The sequence below is a fragment of the Mixophyes fleayi genome, chromosome 9 (genome assembly GCF_038048845.1).
Source record: "Mixophyes fleayi isolate aMixFle1 chromosome 9, aMixFle1.hap1, whole genome shotgun sequence".
NCBI lineage: Eukaryota > Metazoa > Chordata > Amphibia > Anura > Limnodynastidae > Mixophyes > Mixophyes fleayi.
Genome location: NC_134410.1, coordinates 50,557,796 through 50,579,780, shown reverse-complemented (window position 1 = coordinate 50,579,780; position 21,985 = coordinate 50,557,796). Strand labels below are relative to the sequence as shown.

Genomic DNA, 21,985 nt, shown 5'->3' with positions numbered 1-21,985 from the left:
CAGGGACTGATGTGAATGAGTTCTCTGTACAGCACCGCGGAATCAGTGGCGCTATATAAATAAATGGTGATGATGATAGGGTATAGATACATTTAGCCAACTTATTTTTACAAGCTGCTGCAGGCCATTCCCAATTCTAACTCCTGTGACTTTGAGAAATGTCCACAATAATGATGAATAATCACAAATATTTTCTTAACTATGCCCAGTACAGCGGAATGTAAATGCTACAAATATGTTTATGCTATCCCTATGTACATACAATTATACCACTTGTCAATAAAGTCACATCAAGACCCAATTATGTCAGTGCCACCTGGTGCTATTAGGCCATTCGCTTACCCTAACCCTACTGTAATGAGAATTATCACACGTAAGATTCAGGGTCGCTGTGGAAGGAGATAAGGGGCAAAAGACAAAAACAGTGACTTTGGGCATACTAAACCGGCAGTGTAACAAAATAATAAACAGGTGGCCTTAGGATCACATGCATTTCCTACGAGCCTTTACCTACGGCCCCCAGTTCTTTCTTGCTTTGTCACGTTTGTTGTAGCTTGTAAGAAATGTTTAAAAGACCTGCTGATATGGTGTTCTAGATTGGTGTCTTTCTTTGATTAAATGTATTATTTTAACATTGCCAAGGTAACCCATGCGCCCCCTGAAGTATATTAGGTTGCCTATCACTGCCTTAACACAAGTGACTGCAACCAGATTCTACTACATTTATCCCCTACATAAGTCTTAGCTACTGTGGCTTTCTAGCCAAAGGCCGGCAGGGGATGCAGGTCAATGCAGTTTTACATAAACCTGGAAAGTCACTGTTTGCCTAATCCTGACACTGAGGATTTTAGAAACGCCAGTTTAGTTTCATGAACATAAGTAATGTACAGAGTTATTGCATTTCCAGGATGCACAGAATAGCCTGATGATCAAAATGCTTGTAGGGACAAATCCACAGGTATTTCCTACCATAAATGTCTTCCCACAGTGAAAGGCATATTTTCCCTTAAGATACACGTGCTGTGACAACGTTCCCAATACTGAAGGAATGTCGCCGTTAACAAAATATACCATTATCACCACTGCTTATTATAAAGGCAACTATGTACTGTTTAGTGTTTAATGCACAGGAAACTAGCACAACAAATCCAGAAAATAATCTATTGTCACAAATGGGAACACAAAAGCCCATCTTTGCAGAAACTAACCACCTCTGCGCTGAGACTAATCTTCCACATCTGTTTGATGGAGCTAACACCAGCATGTGAATATCCTGTGCAGTTATGAGACAGATTGTATTACCCAGGAACGTGTAATAAGGAAAGAAACATTTAGGTTAGAAAATGAAACTCAACACAGCAGCTGTCAGTCTTTTTTCATATTTTATTGGGTAATTTAAAAGGTAACAATAGTGTTAAAACTACTACAATATCTTTCCACAGCCATAGCTCACAGACCCACAAATAACCTTCTATATATAGAATTTTTTTTGCCTTTTCTCCATTTTTACCTTTTTTTAGTCTTACCTATCATAATAAAATGCCCATTATAACAGTTTCTTCACACTAATAGCAACTATATGTGTAGGGAAGGATCTAGTATAATGGAAAGGAGAGCAGTATGTACTTTGTGATGTCATTATTATAATTCATAATCAAGTTAATAATAGAGGGGCTGCAGCTACTCCAGGCGGCCACAAACCCCATTTTATATAGGTCCTTCTTAGCTAAAGAAGCCCACAAGACATTGCTCTACAATGCATTCCAAGGATCTTGAGCTGTGAAGGTGATCACCAATGCATTGCCATCAAGCTGGTGATATATTCAAAGCAATTTCTTCTGTAACATATAAAAACACTAACTTAGAAACTAGATCCCAAAAAATTTCTGAAAAAAGAATCAACTTTGATATACAAAAACAGTCATTGAAGGTTTTATACAAAAGTTTCAAACATAAGTTCATTTTCTCAGTGCGTTTTTCAACCAGTTTAGATACTGGGTCCAGCGCAGTGTTTTTATTTTTTTTATGTTTTTTTTTTTTCCCCCGTAACAGTAATATAAAAAAAAAAAAAAGAGAAAAGAAAAAAAGAGTAACTTCTTACAGAAAGAATCTTTGCTGGTCTTAAGAATGAATGTAACATGGAACCCTTTAAATCTCAGAGGCACACAAGAAGGGTTCCTTAGAGAAAAGAATAGGGAAAAAAAAAAAAAGAAAAAAAAGTTTATTTAAACAGAGGATGCATTTTTTCCAGTCTCCTCAAATAAACTTCATTCACTTAAACATCACTAGAAAAAAATCTGTTAGAAACTGTACAAAAATAAAAAAGTTTAACACATTATAATCCTGCAGGATTGTTTGATAGAACTAAAAGGCTTTAAGGAGCAGCATTAGAGTATGGCCAGAGGTTTCTTTGGTTTGGTCTAACATACAAGAGATGAAATCTATCTCAGACGGAGTTTTGTTAAATTTACTTTTAAGAAACCTGCACATTTGAAGACGAGCCATGAAAAGAATGTTATACAAGTGAGAGGTGCTTGGGCACGAATATAAATAAGCTGAACTTTATTTTGCAAACATTCATGTGTTTAAGATGTTGGCTGCCTAAAGAGGGCTAGATGCTTTGTTATTAAATACATTACTTGATATTTCTGGATTCCTTGTGTGCTTTTCCTGTATGTATGATAAATACTTCTTTATCTCCCTCTCCTCCATCCGCACAGGACATAAAACACTCTGCCATCAATACAATTAGATCCCGAAAGTATCTGTGTTGTAAAATAAGAACTTTGTGTGATGATAAACAACTGAACACAGAAGGATGCCAGAAAAATCATGCAGTGTATTTAGTAAGGGGTAAAATCATCAGAAGGTGGAAACCACCTTTAAATTCAGGGATAAATACCAGTATATTCTCTGGAAGGCAATAATATTTGTGAAATTTGTGGAAATTACATTTGATGTTTTTGTAGGCAAAACTAAAACTATTAACGCTGCTTACAGAGAAGAGTATTGCTATAAAAACACGAGTGCCAAATGATGACAATCTACAGACTGCTAAGCAGATATCCTTGTACACAGATAGTGGCTATGTATGATGTGTAGGGGACCATTTGTGGTGCAAAATAAAATGTGCTGCGATAAATATCCAAAAAAAAGCTCCGTTTAATTTTTCTAGTGTAGTTTGGAAAGTAAAAAGGTAGCATCTGATTGGTTGAAATGACTTACACCACCTTTTTGTCTGTGCACCAGTTTTCCTAAAAGTACCCCAAAAATACATCTTAAAAATATGTGGGGCTGTTCAAATGTCTTACCTGTAGGGGTTAGGAAATAAAAGGGTATACATTCTCTACAAGTCAAGATTAAAATCCAAGAGGTACAGGATTCCTGATAAATGCCTGAATCTGTTACTGTAAAATACCCATTGGATTGAAAGTCAGCTGAATTTACACATTTAAATAAAACTTTGGCTCAACTGGACTTAAAATTGTGTTAAGTGAAGAATGTAAATGAAAAATTAAAAAGTATTAAAAAATAATGTACCAGAGGGTGTAATTGCATAGCTGGACATTCTGCATCAAAGATTGTAGATGGGACGGAAAACAAAAAATGTGTGTTTCTTAAACTTGCGGTGGGTGTTTAGGGCTCACAACTGCAGCCACTGACTACACACATTAAATCCAGCTACAAAGATGAATGACTCCTGCACAGAACACCAATCCAATGGACTGCTTAGTAGGTGGTGGATGGGGGAATGGGAGACATAAATCCACCTTTCCTTCCAAAGTTAACTATCAAATAATAGAGCAAATCTCTAGTGTAGCTATGCAATAGGAAACTGTGTCTTGTAGTGTACGGTTTAAAGTATTTGGCACATCAGTGGTTGCCAAACAGGTCTGAAGAATAGAAAATGTAGTATTAACGGTAGTGTAAAAAGCAGCTGAACCCTACACCAGAGAGTATACTGATATCTATTGAAGAAATCAAGGCGTACACCAGCACAGTTGTATAACAATCTTTAGACATTTTTTTTTATATAGATAATTAACAGCTACTAAGAGACAATGCATTTTTGCACTAGGCTGTATACAAAAGGACACACAAACAATCCTTTTTGTGATTTTTCGTTCTCCCCTAAGCCATGCTGGGAAGTATTGCTGACCTTGTACTATCAAAACCTGCAGGATTGGCATTTCATCAGTATCGCATTATTACACTGGTAAGAAACATCTGTAGAACATCTGCATATATCGAGGATTAGTAAAAATCTGATATGATCTTTGAGTTGGCATGACCAGTCACGGGACCTTGTGCAAGGATGATTAGCACCTTTAAATACATAGTTTTTAAAAACAAAAAATAAATTTCTAAAGCTCAGTCAGAAAAGAATGTGTAGCAACCTGCGCCAACAAAAGCAAGTCATGTTGCTCTGCGGTATTGGTAAAAAAGAGATTTTTTTTTTTTGCAGCAAAAATTATGATTTTACTTGTGCTCACTTTGTTTAATGGATGCAAAAACAAAGGGCTGATTTAAAGGGAGATAGTCAGCTTAACAACTCCCCTAAAGAATGTCACACGATGCAAAGGGGAAAAAAAACACCTATGAAAATAAACATTTGTACTCCGTGCACCTGAGTGTGGGGAGGAACAGAGAATAAATAATCAGCCCCCCCCCCTCCTGCTGACTGGAGACCATACATCGTATTGTTCCGACAGACTATGGAAGCCAATCAGACACCAAAAAAAAATCTCCATTGCAATGTGTTCTGGCAGCATGCGAGTTACTTAAGGCATCCAAAACGGGGAAACAATCCCTGCTACCGAGGATCAGCAGCAGTGTTGACCAATGTTTTGAGCATGATGTGGATGAAGGAACCGCTGTAACGCCTTGGCAGCAAGAGGGGCTTAGTATGCTGTATCAGCTGTTGAGAAAGCCCCTCTGGCCTCAAAGAGGTTACAAATCTGAACACTTAAGCAAATCAACCCTATAGCCTTAATAAGAAGCCTGCTATAGTGAATAACTGGATTTGTTCTCATTGTACTATCAAACTATATTTTGGTAAACTATGTTTTGGCTTGTTGACCTTTTTACAAACTCCTCTTTCAGATGTGCCAAGTGATTGCTTTGCTCACTTTTACACATGTTGGATTTAAACTTCTGTTCCATACGTTTTGACAGCACAGACATTAGTGCCCAATGTGATGACAAAGTCCAAAAGCTTTATTTGTGCCTGAGATCTGTAAAGCTATCAAGTGGTATAATGGCACTTGAGCAGGAAAAAGTAGATAAAAAGCTCTTCCTCCAGCCTCCTGCTCTCTGCCCTACAACGGTAAAAGCATCAAGACCTTTCCTCACCACTCTAAAATGAAACCAAACATTTAACACCAGTAGTGTATGCCAAGCACAGCTCATATTTGGGTTCAGCAAAACCACTGATCAATAATTTTTACCTAAACACCGACAAATGGAGAAACGGCTGTAAATCCAAAATGGGCTCAACACTCCTGAACACAAATGGTGCTATATGAACAGACAAGAAGCTTTCCAATGAGTTTAGCTATTAGCAGCACAAAGCCCCTTTGGCATTTACAGAGATTTTACAGCTGAAAGACGCGTGTGATGCGACAGATGATGGAATTCACACTGGAAAGGTAGAACATTGTGCATCAAAGCAATAACAAAAGGAGGTTAGCTAACCAAATACAGTTACACATGTAAAGACATGGTATCTAACACTGCAAGGAGATTGAGGTAGGGTTTAAAAAAAATAATAATTTGACCACATATAGGTATAACATTTCCATCATCTGCCTTTATTTCTTGTGCTGACTTTATTTGTAAACACTTAGCCATAGGCCCCCACAGATTATTAACAATTAAAGGGAAAGGGCAAAATATTGGTTCAATACTCATCTGATGTATGAGTAACCCAGATACATTTACAAATGCATGAAGAAACAATGACATTGTGTTAATTTTCTTTAAAAAACAAAATGAACACATTTAAAAATTAAGTTTTGGAAATCAGTGGAAATGCCAAGGAAAGACCCTAACATCCATGCCTAGAAAACCCAAGACTGGTGAAGCAATCTATGCAAACTGATTATATTGATTAAAATAAAGAACTGATATGTACCAGACGCCAACTAGCTAAGCACACACACATCACTATGTCAATCACAGATCCTTCATTATTTAACAAGTCCTTCCATCCACAATCATTGAAAAACCCTGATCAGTAGGGATAAATGTTAGGAAAAACACAAACTGTAAAATAATGTAAGAAGTACATGTAAAAGAAAAAATATATATGCTGCAAAAAAAAAAAAAAAATCTCAGTAGCTCAAAAACTTCTAATAAAAAAAACAAAACATAAAAAAATTTGTGGGTACTTAATTTGTCTTCCCACCCGTTGCCCTGATTAGCACCGCCATGGTAAGCAACGCATAAACAGGACAACGGAAACAATCATCATAAAATAGTACAGTAATAGAGATAGCTAGACCAAGAGGGAGCTGGGTCCCCAGGGAAGAGTTCTGCTGAGAGGTCTAGTGACTGGTCATGCGGCTCAGTGTCAGGAATAATGGTTGTATGGTGGGAGAGGGTGCCCGATGCCATTTTGAAAGTGATGATGCTGACGGTGGGAAAGGTATTCAGCATAACTCATTGTCATTTTCTCACTACGGTATCTGTAGAGAGACAGAGATGAAAATATTATTCGTGTAAGAGGTAAGATATCAGCTAGAACATAAACCCTGACATATATTGTATATGCTACATACGGTTTAATTATTAGCAGTATTAAAGGGGATGGAGACAATACATTTAACAAAATACATATTAAAAATGGTTTCAGTGGGTAAACACCTGCAAAGATGGTTGCCAGGTTAAAGTAACTAATCATATGAACACAGATAAAAAGAACACGTCTTCCCCAAAACTCCCTACATAATCAAATGCATAAAGTGTCACACTGAATGCAGCAAGATATTTATTGCCAATAGCTTACTCAGCACTAATTTTAATGCACAAAATCCAAACTTCTTTAGAACTTTGCGCACCATTTATAAAGGCTTCACAAACAAAAAATGTTCTCTATTAAAGTCTAGTCAAATTTCAGAAGACTTGTGGCTCTGCACAGATATGCAGAACACGGACAGTAAGTATTAAAACATTTTGGGTCACCACTTTGGAAATGGGATACAACTTGAAATAAAAAAATCTTGCATGTGTTTTTATTCTAGGTGGTCAAAAATTGTATTAAAAAAAAATGCACTTTCACTGAAGTGCGGCTAATGTGATGGGATTGTAAATGCATTGTAAAACAAACAGACTTCAGATCAGTAAGCTGATCTGCCAAAAAAATCCCATGGTGCAATGAAACTTAACCAACAGCTTGGTATCTAATGAAGTTAGCGAATGTAGGTCAGGGCTGGCCAACAGCAGCCTCAGTAAAACGTGAGCTGTGGATGCAGGCTTACACAAGACGTGTGGGAAACATACAGGCCTTAGCCGAGTGAGCTGAACTAGCCTGCTAGTGTCCCTGCCACTGCACACACTGCTCTCTCATATCTGTACAGTGGATATAAACAGATTATATACTCATGGTAATATACTCCACATTAATACATCACGTATAAAAGTAGTAATAGAAAGTTAGTGTTCACAACAAGATGGTTAGCTAGAATATATTTGACAGCAGAGCAACTAGTTGATATAGAAAACTGGACTGCTTAGTTTACCCGACAATTACAATCTGTGCACCGGCTGAAATTCTTAATTTGGGGTTAAGTGGTCCCAATAACAGATCAGGAATATGTGTATTTAATAAAAACACTGGCGACCATTAAAAGTACGATGTAGATTTTATTCAAAGCTCCTCTTTGTGCTTTGCTAAATCATCCAGTTAATCTGCACGTCAGTGTTCCCAACTGCTGAGCACATTCTAAAATGTCATCATTTTAAGCCAAGGTGGCTTTAGGTATCAGACCTTGCCATACCTGGTCAGTTTAATAGTTTTCCTGAAGTCATTATTGATTGCAGCTTTGTATCCACCTTTCCTCAATAAGGAATCAATGGTCTGTATGTGGTCCCAACCTGCAGTAGTAAGAACAGAAAGACCAGCGTCAGTACAGATGCAGTACCCAATGTAATTAATGTCAGTCTCCAATTCTATAGATTGTATTCTGTTGGGACATTAACAGTTTATTTTTCTGTCAAGGACTAGTTTTGTAAGGGCTTTTCTTCATAACACTATATCTCAAGGACATGTAGAAGGACTTTGCTTCTAAATGATGTTGTTTATTATGCTGGGATAGCAGTGAAACCTCAAGGCTGGAAGACAATCTGTACATTCCATAAACAGTATTTCCTCCTTTAATAGAAGTTATTTGAGTACAATGTTTCAACTGGGGCCGCCAAATGGAAGAGTGATTATAAATAATAGTTTTATATGGTTTATTAAAGTCTGGTTAGAATAATGTATGAAGTGATCTGCCCATGGGAAATACCGTAAATACAGTCATATAAAAGGTATATAATATTGGTTGATGGGGTTCCGCTACTAAAACTGCATCAAACCTAAAGAGCTCTTAAAGCCTTCAGAATCCACTAAGTTAAAATCAGAAATAGATTTCAAACACCAGTATGTTATTGGGAAGGTAGTGCAAACAAAAAATGCAAAATCAAAAGCCCTTTTGTCCTTAAATTCAGCATCAACAAGACCGCTGGACAGTTTACTAATAAAGTGAGTGTTAAAGTAGAAAGCTCTAAATATAGGTGTTGAAATTTCATATATGTAAATATCTGTTACAGGGAAATAATTTTAATGCTGTTTAAAGATGATTTAACATACCATATTATATTACAGACCTTTAGTTTTAGATTAAGAGAAACTCCTCCTTTACACTAGGTCATTATCTGTGGACAGTTTATAATTGACTGCAGTAAGGCTGGGTACACACACTAGTGCTTTCAGTCGGTTATCGGGCCAGTCACACAATAAACGACCCGATATCACATTAGTGTGTAGGCTCCAACAATGAATGATTACCGTTCCAAAGAACTTTGTATCGTCTGATTTAATTTTATAAACAGACTAAAAATCTCGTTCAACGATGGAACAATGACGTTTTAATTCTGCAGTGTGTAAGCACTCACTACGGGCAGTGTCCATAGATCTCTATGGAGTGTGCAGTCTCAAACTTTTTAGCCAATGGTTATGACAGATGAAGAGCACAGATCTGGAGGTAAACCTTGTAAAATGTGCACACATGAATCGGCATGCTGAGCGGGACTTTCAGTCGTTGTTAAAAATCATTACCGATTTCGCATCGGGAGAAATTTCTGTAGTGTGTAACCAGCCTAACAAAGGTCAAATTACTGGCGATATAAAACAACTAAAATACTGGAAGTCTGCATAAATACATATTACACATAACATGGATTTTATGGTGAAATAAACTGCAAAAAAAGTTACATTTATGTAACATTACATATTAAAGCTTGTTACGTGGTTGCTGACTTCTATTGTACACACCAAACACTCAGAAAAACGTTTATTTGTAGACTTGATTGAAACACATTTTCAAAATAGATCTCCAATTGTTTTATTTCAAGGCTGCAACCTAAAATGTACCCGTTGCATACACAGTCTGATCCTTCGTTAAAATCCAGTGTCACCACTGGTTGCTAGTGCATGGATAGGCTGCATTCGTGGAAATATTGGTTAGAGCCACTAAATGACCCCTTGGCCTGTGAGCAACAGAAGTGACTCCATCTATGGCTCTTCACACCATATCTACAAGTACAAAGTATGTGTGAGAACTGTGCCCTCCGTGTAGTAATTAGGCTTCCAAGTGGTTAAAATGCACAAAACACTGATGATTTGCCCTTAAATCCACTAATGAGCTTTGTGTTTTGTTTCTACAACATGGCAGTAGATAATGCCTGAACATCTGTTGTAAATAATACTTATGTCTTAAAATGTGTCTGCTTAATTTTAGTGAAAAATACCACAATACTTGAACAAAACTAGAAATCCCATGAGGTTTCCATTAATCAGATTTTATTGCTGCGGTATTCTCTCATTTTATTAGGCACTTTATTGTGTTGCTTTTAGCTGTAAAAATAGTAACTTGTGCATCTACTAAAGTCTCACTGCCATTTAGTGTTGGTTGCATTATATTAAACATGAAACAAGTAATGTTATGTTAATTTGTGACCCAGCATCTGCTGAGATATATGTACATGCCTTACTTATTGGGACAAAAGTAAAAATACATCTATTCCTACTGATCTCAAATGTTGCTATGGCCAACCTCTCATGACTAAACTGCTCTGAAAAATGGGTCACATCAACCTGCACAATTTCCAGCGTTAGAGGCTGGCTTGCGGATTACACCAACACTGAACAGCAGAGGCAATCAGGAACCAGGTCAATGACCTGCACCATTTTTGCTTGTGTTGTATACAGTTTAGAACGTAACTGTCTGAACACACTCCTCTTAATGTGCCCTTAATCAGCAAACACTTTTGGGTCCAATTCTTAACCCATTGTGAGGAGAGGCAAGTCAAACCATCGCGACCAGAATATATTTTACAGTTTTGCTATGGTTAAGGTCTTATATTTTAACAGCTTTGTAAAGCATATTTAAAGGTCATATTAATAAACATTTTAAATGCATTTGTGGAGAAACAGAGAAAATTAGCAGAATTTCATGATCTTCACTGAGTAAAGGAAAACCAAAAATATTAGTGAGCAACAGGAGAAAGTTGTAATTTAACTTATTTTTAACCAATGGGCTTTTCTCACATCTACCAAATGTAAACACTGACAGATGCAGCGTGACCAGATCTAAGAACAGGTAACATGTTGGCCACTGTTAAATGCAAGTTACTCTGACCTCTCCTGCCAGTCGGCATGATGGATACAGAGACAGTATTTCTCATGCAGCAACATGGGCTTTCCCTTCACTGGAGAAAACACTGATGAGGTCACCATTGTATCATCACAGGATTTCCTGCGCCCCATGGGAATGTGTAGACTTCCCCACTGAGCTGTACATAGTTTTTACATTGCACATGTACAGTAAATGCAAATATCTGTGTGACTGGTCACATCACTAGAACCTGAGGCTGTCACCTGCAGCATTTATTTATAAAATGCACCTGTGTGCAAGGACTGCCAGCTGCTGACCTACGTGCACTGAGCAGTCAGCAACTAGTCATGTCTTCCTTTAGACAAGGGCTACACCATCCAACTGGGTGTGCAACCTGTGCATTTCTCAGTATGTGTATCCGACTGTCTTGTCAGTGTATTCCATGTGCATCTGTGTACTCTTGTTTGACATTTAATGTTGTCTTTAAAATTGTAGGGACTTTTATCTCATATCGAGTGCGCATGTGGATGTATTTTAACATGTATGTATGTATGTATGTATGTATGTATGTATGGCACAGCATATTCTTATAGTGTCTGTCTGGAATGTTATGTCTGCATGAGCATTTGCATTATTTGTTTTACTATTTTTATATTAAACAGTTTTTAAAATAAATTAAAAATACATTTATAACAAAACCGTTTTCAGCATACATGCGCCATGCATATCAGCATGAGGGTTCATCACCGCAGCTATGTATGTTGCAAATATGTTAGGCGAAGTTGGTGTCTAGCTACATTTCTGCAAAAAGGTAAAATACCATCATAGGCTGCCCATGCAGCACACAATGCTAAATATGCGGGTTCCGTTTAGAAGACACCAAGTGCAAAGAACCCTTTTCCCACTGCCATTAGTGGACATGATTGAATATCAGCAGTGTACATAGCAGACCAAAGTATTATCCCTGCACAGGGGCCCGGAGCCCGGGGATGCTGAACAGCTTAATGGTGCTCTTTGCATTGAATATATTTGTTCCCAGAGAGCAGCTGTATGTTGTATCCCAGGAAAACAAAACAGCTTTGGCCAATGATACAAATATATGGCTAAAAGCACTGAAGAAACTTAAGAAAATAACAGGGGCCCTCTTGTCTAAGTCTGCAATGGACACTGCACATTAAACAGATATTTAAAGACATTAAAAAAATATATACATACACACAGTATAGTTTCTACTTAATACAGTTAGCCATCTTCTAAACAGTTCTAAATATTCATAAGTATTAATGAGTTTGAATCGGCAGGCACATGCTCAATGTTCTTCAGCTTTATTCTGTAGCAAACTATAGGAAGACTGCTAGCTTTTAGCACATTGATTAGAGCCAACAACATGAGATTATGGTCTTTAGCACCCATAGCCAATTTAAATATTCACAGAAATGTTTGCAAAAAGTACAAAAGAAAAGAATGGGTATAGATTTGTGGCAGATTTTCTCTATAACCAAGGGTTAACAGCATATTGCAATTAAGACTTAATTGGGCTATAATATTGTTATTGCATAACAGGTGCATGATAAATATACACTTAACACAAATGCATTATATTTTTCCTGTTAGAGAATAGGTTAACAATGGACTTTGCAAACAATTGTTTCGCTCTACCAGGTTGACACAAAATGCCTACTCTCAACATACAACTGACCTCAATCTTCACACTTTCCAAGCTTACTGACCTATAGAGGAATAATGTTAGCATATTGAAACAAATACATACACATAATCAGTAAAGTTTAATGTAAGATAAAAGCCTTACAATTAAATCTGATCCACCATCTGACATCAGTGCAAGGTCACATATTGTATTTTGGTTTGTATGTTTAAATTTTTTTTGTTTAAATTTTTAACCAATTGTTATGAAATAAAGTGCATCAATGACCTTGCTCCTTTGCAACCTCCGGTAAGTACGTGGCGGTTCTTTTGGATCCTTTTTCATTGATGAATTCTATTCTAATGCCATGTACACCCACCTGAAAGAAACCGGTAGTTTGGTTAGTACATTTCAGGAGAGATAATACAACAATAATTCTAGAGGTGCGTGGAAGGTCACACAGAATTTTGGCACTTTTGTCCTGTGCTTGTCCTGTAGAAGTTAATGCTGCAAAGAAAAAAAAAAAAAAGGGAGTTGCTATGTTAAGGTTGTGGTACAACAATATTAAGGCCAAACTTCTACAGAAAGAACAGCTGTACAGGGAGGAGTGAAATAAAGTAATGCATAAAAGGTTTAGTAGAGGTCAGCATTTGGGGAAACAAAATACTGTAGTCAGATAATCATTGTGCCAGACAACTATACAGAAAAAACGGCTGCTTTGCTTGCAATAATTTAGCTAATGAACATTTCACACTTCATGGCATTTCAGTGACAGCCTTGAATTCTATCTGGACAGGATTTCGCTTCCAGTTTCATAGGACAACACTTTATTAGTTTGTAAATGTATACATACATATATGGCAATTTGTTATAAGTGCATGCAGCTTTCCTGGGCTCAATGGTGCTCTCTGCATTGAATATATTTGTTCCCAGAGAGCAGCTGCATGCTGTATCCCAAGAAAACAAAACAGCTTTGGCCGATGATACAAATATACGGCTAAAAAGCACAGAAGAAATTTAGAAAGAAAAGAAATAGGTAAGTTACATGAGAACATGTACAAGCCAAGCATAAAGTTATATGAAGGTGGGAACATGTGATGTGAACTAAAGACATTTGCAATACATTCATTATCCTCTGCCTTTGTTTAGGCAGAAAAACAAAACTAAAGTGAGTTAGCACAAACATAGCTGAGCAGACTGATACAATGAATTTAGTAACTTTTTTAAAAAAAACCCAAAACAAAACAAAATAAAAACACAATCAGGGTCACAGCTTTTTAAATTTAGCCCCATCTTTACTTAGATGAAACTCAAATGGTGATAAGCAATGGCTCCCCACTGGTTGTACTAGATGGGGAGAGTGTTTTGCTTCCAGTATTACCTTCTGGAGTCCCACCTTAAGAGGCCACACTTTACACTTTTAATGCTATGTTGTCTTGTGTAGGCTTCATTTCCAATACCCCAATATCACTGTGTGCAATATCCCGAACTGGAACAGAGGCCACATGACCAAAGATAGTTCATGCTAGCTACCCATGGAGATGGCATTTCTGTCCAATTTTCAATTGTGGCTTATCATATGCTAATTACTAGTTATATAAAACTGCAAATATGTGTTTGTGAATTTATAGTATTAGCCTGGTGTGATTCTGATGAACTCTGTGTCCAGCCATGGATTAAAATATGAAGGGGGGAGAAAAACTAAATTACTTTATCTCTTTGATTTAGATTCTAAACCATAAATGCCTCATTGGTAGAGCAGAAGGAATAGTTACAGATGAGCGCCAATTTATGGCCTGGTGTTGTGACCTGAGGCAATTTATGGCTCAGGTCACAAGCTAAAGCTCTTGGAATCTTTCTTTAAGGTTATAATCAATATCTGTGAGGGTCTGTCTGGATATCACTTTCTTGGCGATTCTGTGATATCTCAGAACATCTCAACTGGGTGATAGCAGAAGTTTGAATAAAGGTGAATAAGGACATAGGAAAATATTTACTCAAACATCATACTTACAGGAGTCATGATTGGTATGCAAACGAAGGGAAACTTATGACCTGTTGTATGGAGGTAATATCTTTGTTGGACATTCTGGTTAAAATTCAAGCCAGTATAAATAAACCCCGACTTAAGATGTGTTTGAAAAGAGGCCATAAAAAACTAATTTGCATTTACACAGATATTCTAAGTCTGACATCACTGAAAGGGGGGCTGTGGGTACTTGGCAGCATGTTTAAATGCCCTGTAAATCTAACAGATTTGTTTTAGGAGTAAGTTTCATATTGCAAAGTGTCCTATTATTCCTGGCTGTCCCAGCAAACAGAAAATGGAACATTCGTGAGTTTATCAGTTCTATTGATTATTCCTTTTTATTTTACAGGAAACTAGTGTATTATATCGTTGTATGTCATTTTGTTAATTGCTTTTCATCTTAAGCATTGTGAATTTATTTTCCATATTAAATTACACTTAAGTTCAGGGGGTAAATGTATCAAACTGTATGTCACAGACATTTCTTCTTTTTCAAGATTTGCCTGTACAGACATTGCTGTTTTAAATCTGCCCTGCAAAGTTGCCGAATGTGCAGATTGATACATTTACCCCCAGGTCTTTGTGTTCTTACAAAGTCACATGTCAGACTTGGTATTTGCACGCTATATAGTTGAAACAGAGGAGATCATTTGGTTTATTATGCCTCTGGGTCAGGGGAGAGCTTTTGGTTGATAACAACTGATTAAAGTACATTTTGATACATTAGCTTAAAAGGGAGAACCGAAGGCTTCCTGAGTAAGTGTCAGCTCTTCACAAAAAACCTTGGTGGTGGCATAATTGGTAGGACAAAGTTAGTGTGTGGGACAGACAGTTTTAATAATTTATATTTATTTTATTTGTTATTGATTAACCCTGTGTCACACAGGTTCAGGTAAATGCTGGATCGTGACAGCGCTCCTTTATGTAATAACCCCCTACTACATATGAATACAGGTGTGCTCAGTGTTTGGCCATTTTACATAGGTAACTTGGAAATGCCTTACGCTATAGAAAAATGATACATCAGGTTAGGAGGAGTCACTGGTGAAATTCATGAGCGCCTGCTTTCCAGCATTTCCATTAAAAAAAAAACCACACAGAACAATTACAGATTCTAAAGACAATAAAATATTTTATAAGACTCAAATAATAATTCATTAATCCCCTGACTAAAATGCTTTACTGGGAATATGTAGTTTGGTGCAGCAAGCAGGGTATTCTACTTATAATTAAGTTTCATCGTTCTACTGGAAACACTAGAAAATACATTTTGTTTGGCAATGGAACAGTATGGTTGCTACAAGTGACAGATATGAAGATAAATCAGGTCCTCTGCACAGAATGACGCATGACCTGGTTCACTAAGCATTTACAGAAAAGCACAGAGATTCGGCTGTACTTGTAAAAAAGATTCACATAACATATGATTATATTTCTTAAACAGCAGGAATAAGAATATAAAGACAGCAAAGTCCATTCAGATGCAGTTTTCATTGCTATAGCAATTGGGATAAGGCATGTGTAAAAGGTTTGCAGCCTGTGATATATAGCAGGTGTGCAATTTTAATTAGTACTACAGACAATTTAAAAAACAGGGCGGATGACAAAACTGGGAACCTCTGCAGAACAGCCATCATTTAGAGTAAAGCAGCTGGCCAGTTTCTAAACGTATATCAAATGAGATTAAGCCAAATCCCCTTTGATACTATGAGCACAGCATACGTCAGTGAAATTTTACAAGCTGTCAAGTTATGTCTATGGCCATTCCTGGAAATTGCAACAGTTGAAAATAGTGCTAAGCACTAGCGTCTACAAGTAGAAAGTCACCATGTCTGTGTGTATGCTGAAAAAGTGGGTACATAACAGTGTATGGTCTCTTTAATAGACATAGGAAAACAGGATATCAGTGACTTAACTAAAGAACATTTGTCCGGGTGCAAAAACAATAAAATAAAAACAAATAAATCCCAATTTCTACAGACCCTTTTTTTCCAGTAATGCATGCTCTGTCCCATTAAATATCAATGTATATTAGCCCATTGTAGATCCCATAGAAGAGGTAAACGTGGAAGAACAAGTCCCAGCATACTCTGACTGAAAAAGCATGCTGGGACTTTCTATTCCATAACAAATGGTTAATAATGTGTTAGCAAAACTGCGTGGGCTATTTAAAACTATTAAAAAGAATAAAACTAACAGATCGCTACAAACAGTCTTGTTGCGAGACACAGAATTGTGTTCCTCATACTTATACCTGTGCTGGGCCACCTTTTATAGAACCTTTATAGACTGGACCTGTTCTGTCTACAGATGGCTGGCACTTCGTGTCTGCTGCTATAAATGCTTCACCTCTGGTGAACTTTGGAAGCAGAAGAGTCTACCAAATAGAAAGCAGCTTTTAGGCAGAACGGTACCAGCCCAAGGTCTACATCAAAGTCCACGAAGGTGCATCAGCGGCAGCAGTTGGCAGAACGGAAAGAGGACAGGACGTGATTCAGACATTTTGCGGGGTGATTTGGGGCCTGCCCTGTGGATGCATACAGGGGTTGACGTTTGGTTGTGAATGCAGCTGCTGCTATCCCTGTATTCACGCTAGTGCATGATGCATACTGCATATTCACTGATAATGATTTACACTACCAATTCAATATGAAGTAATTCATACATCTAATGGCTGAGAGACAGTAACTGGCTTATTCAGCTCTTCTTACCTCCCAGTCCAAGTAATCACATACATCTTCAAAGTTTGTAAGCAGAGACACTGAGCAGAATAGCCGTGGCAGCTCATCCCTTGTCATTGGGGGAAAACGGCTATCTTTAAGGGCACTAGAAAAAATAAATAAAGATTCAGTTTTAAGCTGCTTTAGCAGCATAGATGAATATATGCTTTAAAAATATTCCAACCAAACTAGGAACATTTTTCTTAACCTCAAAAGCCTTGGCATTACATGCAACACAAAACAGATGAATGTGATGACTCTGTCCTAAAAAGAAAACATTAAAAAATATAACACACCCAAACCATAAACCATTAAACTTCAACAACAAAGCCCAAAAGTAAAATGTTTCCAGTCTTGGGGTGTAAGCGAACACAAAACCTCCAACCCCCTCCCTCAACTCACCATGTAATTAGAGTCTGCAGTTTTGCCATAATAATGTGGCCAACTCTAGTAGAAATTACATTACAAACATTTTGGTTTTTTTTACAACTCCATGTACCAAAGCAGAAGGGAAACTATTTTTCAGTGTGTTGTTGGTCAGATCTACCCGATTAGTTGCCTTTAAGTGCTATACATTTCAAAGCACATTAATGTATACTAAGAAAGCTTTGCTACACTTCGGTTTGGATTTATATGAAACAAATACTTACAATTTCCAGGGTCTTAGTCCCTTTATCTATAGGATTACTGCATATTGATTACAAAGCCTAATAACTTGCAATACTTTTTTCAGAAGTGGGAAACCTGCTACTGAAACTGGTGATGGTGTGAAACTGGGTCGCTCTAGTGGGAGAAATTTGGAAAAAGAGGTAGGAGGATGTGTGTGAGAAACACGAAAACAAACATATCCAACCACTTTTCCATTACCATATAGGTAAAACATTTATTGACAAGGAAACTGTCTCCAATTTACAAATCCTATGGTCCCTAAACAAAGTATAAAAGGTCCTGCATCTGACAGAAAAAGATTTCCTCTCAAGTCTAAAACTACAAAATACTGAAAAGTTTTTTATATTTGGTTTAAATTATTATCCCAGACCCCACCCCTTTGTAAGTCCTTAATCTTACAAGTATTAGGAAGCCGGGAGTGCCACAAGTCAGGGGAGGGCTCATTTAGCCTCAAGAGCATTAGTGAAGTCGGACACGAATGTTGGGCGATTAGGCCTGACTCGTAGCCGGCGTTACATTACATCCCAAAAGTGTTCATTGGGTTTGAGGTGAAGGCTCTGTGCAGGCCAGTGAAGTTCTTCCACACCAACTCGGGAAACCATTTTTTGATGGACCTTTGTGCACAGGGGCATTGTCAAGATGAAACAGGATCGGGCCTTCCCTTACTGTTGCCTCAAAGTTGAAAACACACAATTCTCTAGAATGTCATTGTATGATGTAGGCATTAGGAGCTCTTTTCACTGGAACTAAGGGGTCCAGGACAAACCATGAAATACAGCCCCAGATCATAATTTCTCCTTTGATGAACTGACTTACAGGAAACATGGCATCATATGTGCCACAATGAAAGTCATTGAGCTCTTCAGTACAACCCCTTCTACTGCTAGTGTTTAACTATAGATATTGCTTGGCTGTTTACTGATTGTATGCACCAGTTAGCAATGGGTATGGCTGAAATTGCAACACACACTTTGGGGGGAATTCAATTGCTAGACATTCCCCCCTAAGTAGAAGAGGTGTGCACATACTTATGGCCATATAGTGTATATTCCTATAGGAAAAAAACTACCATCTCTTCAAACTATACACTAATCATACACCTAGTGTAGTCAATTAAACATACTTTGAATGATTTATTTAACTGTCCACCTGTATCTGGCTGGAGCAGATACTCCACGATAAAAAACAGTATTTTGTAAACCAAACATCGGTTGGTTCAATAGCCAAATTAAATGGTTATTGAATGGAATCGGGAGTTGCTTACATGCAATGCGTGAGAGACTGTTGAAGTCTAATAGGATGAATGTGTCAGGAGATTAAAAGTTTTTATCTAGGGGGATAAATTTACAATTTACAATCTTATCCATTCGCCATGTTACAAATACATACAAAACCTATTGATCTAATTTCTCCATGCATCACTGCGGTAGGAGATAAACATGGCAAAATCCTACAAGTAACTGTATTGTGCTCAAGGTATTTTTGTGGCTTACACAGTGGAAAGTGCCATTTGTGAGCTAAATGGATATTCAGAATGCAGCCTATCAATTCAATAGAATCCAGAGACATGACACTTCAAGGCCAAATAAATATTCAAGACACACTGGTCTCTAAGTAAACTGTGTCTAGCCAATGTCTCCGTTCACAAAGTATTAGTTTTCGCATCAATTTGAGCTCAGTAACTGCAATGTTTAATGTAGTACACAACTTTCCATTCACTACCCCTATATATGCTTATCTATAGCCATCTCTAAAATATCTATTGTTCTCTCTCACTTAAAAAGTAATTCAGTTAAAAGATTAACCTCTAAACCACAGCTTCAGTGTGAATGAGTGAAACCATGAAGGAGCTAGTACCAAAGCTTTACTTTGTTACATTCACCTAACCTTATGGTGGGAATCATGTGATCCTGCACTGTATACTGAGTTTTGGGCTTCCTTACGATACAGTTTAAGTATGGTTAAGTTTATGGCCACTCTCGAAAAAGCTTGATTAGCAAGTGCATGTTCTGGAACATTTTAAGGTTTCTTCACAAAAGCTGAATTGGAGTACATAGGAAATAACTTGCGGACAGGAAAGTGAACACACAAAAGATAAAATCTAATGTTCTCAAGAATGCCATTTAATGGTGACTTACACATCCCCTCTCTTTGGTTACAAATTGATTAAGTACTTATTGGAAATACGGTCAACAAATAGATTGGTTTCTATTTAAAGGATAATTTAACAAGGATAAATGTCCTCTGTATAGAACTCATAGTAGTGCAATACATTGAGGAAGCCTATAAAGTCTATGAGTGAGGTCAAGGACACTCAGTATCTGTGCCTTGGCTTCTACTGCTGATAATCCAAATTCAATTCCATAGTCAAACATAATACCTCGGCACAATTTATGATGAATAATAATCCATCAACCTGATCTAGTCTAGGAAGCAGCAGTAAACATAATGCACTTTTCCATAATGTGTACATAAATTAAGCACAGCTGAATACAATCTAACAAGATATAAATGTACAATAGTGAATAATGTTAATAGTTATGATGAGGAAGTGGTCCCTAGATTAAACATAGTATAAAAGGTCTATGAGCAATGTTTCACAATGATGTGGATTGGCAGAAATGACACTGGAATAGACCACAGAAACTAAGGAATCCAATCGTGCAAATATTAGTATGCTGTGATACAACCTCTAACTTGCTGAAAAACAGGGACAAAAGAAATGTTCTATAATGTCCTTTCCTGCACACAATCTCTATTGGCATTCCAGTTCTTTACTGCTAGACGTGCATAACACTCTGAATCGTCCTCACGCTACGTGTTAAGGTCCGACATGACCGTTCTCAGCCCCCCTGCTTTTCTCAATGCACACTTCTTAGGTGGACTAATCATTCAACCTCTAGCACTACCTCGCCTCACCCGACCACTCACATTCTTGTTTAACCAACTGTCCTTCCGCTTTCTCCACATGGATGCCCCAATGCTACCTAAAGATCAACATGCCCAAAACGAAGTTCATCATCAGCCAGAGTCACCAACACCCCTTAAAATCTCCCTTACCATCACAACCACCTCAATTTCCTCAGTCTCCTAAGCAAGTTGTCTTGGTTCAACACTTGACTACACCCTTTGCTTTATTCTTCACATACAGTCTTTCCTTACTCCTATTGCCTCCATCTTCGAAATATTGCAAGAACTCCAAAACTCTTAATTCTCTGCTGTCTACTGAAACCTCTTCCTATCTGGCATTCCCCTAAGCCATCTCCACTTCAATCCATCCTAAAAATACAGTGAAAAGAATGATATTCTTGCAGCTCTACATCCAGTGCTCAACTCTGCAAACCCCTATATTTGCTCCACAAATTACCTAGAACCCAATCACTTACTTTCAGCAACACTCCTTTTTTTCTCTCAAACAATCTTGAAATACCCACCCTCACGTCCTCTTAGACATACCTCTGTCCTGCTCGTCACCCTCTCAGATATCCACCTCTCACACGACTTTTGCTGTGCCACTACCCACTAATGGAATTCTTTACTATGCCTGAACAGATTCTTCTTCAAATCTTTAAACACTCTCTGAAAATCCACCTTATTAGACCCTACTCTACTCCAATCTAGGATTCTTCCCACAGTTCAATAACCTATATGGCTCCTGACAAAAATGGACCTGTGTGCGCATGTGTGTTTATGTGGTAGGGAATTTAGACTGTAAATGCCAATGCGGGAGGGAATGATGTGAATGATGATATATTCTTTGGAAAGTGCTCCATAACATGGTGGCACTATACAAAAAGAACAAATATGTGGTCCATCCTTCATTCACAGTAAGTGATGGTGTGCATCCAAATTTCAAAGGGATTAATAACCCACTCTTTGAAGTGCATCCAAGCGAAAGATAATATGCATTAGACCATAACACATTAGACCAAAATTACCTAAAACCCACTCAACCCACGTATGCATAAACTCTAAATAAAAGACAATTCATTTTCTGGGCAAGTGTATACAACTATTAAGGAATGTGACATTAATAAATTATGGA

At 37.5% G+C, this 21,985-nt stretch overlaps 1 protein-coding gene across 1 annotated transcript in view; it reads right to left on the bottom strand.

The window, feature by feature from the left end:
* Nucleotides 1–1,363: 1,363 nt before the first annotated feature.
* The window catches only part of AMMECR1 (AMMECR nuclear protein 1), a 167,725-nt gene continuing 147,103 nt past the window's right edge, over nucleotides 1,364–21,985 (bottom strand). Inside the window, exons 4-7 of the mRNA XM_075184328.1 lie at nucleotides 17,263–17,377; nucleotides 12,811–12,901; nucleotides 7,998–8,094; nucleotides 1,364–6,686 (exon numbers count right to left, since the gene is read on the bottom strand). Coding sequence (XP_075040429.1) covers nucleotides 6,572–6,686; nucleotides 7,998–8,094; nucleotides 12,811–12,901; nucleotides 17,263–17,377 — 418 coding nt within the window. The 3' untranslated portion in view covers nucleotides 1,364–6,571. The remainder of the gene's footprint in view (nucleotides 6,687–7,997; nucleotides 8,095–12,810; nucleotides 12,902–17,262; nucleotides 17,378–21,985) is intronic.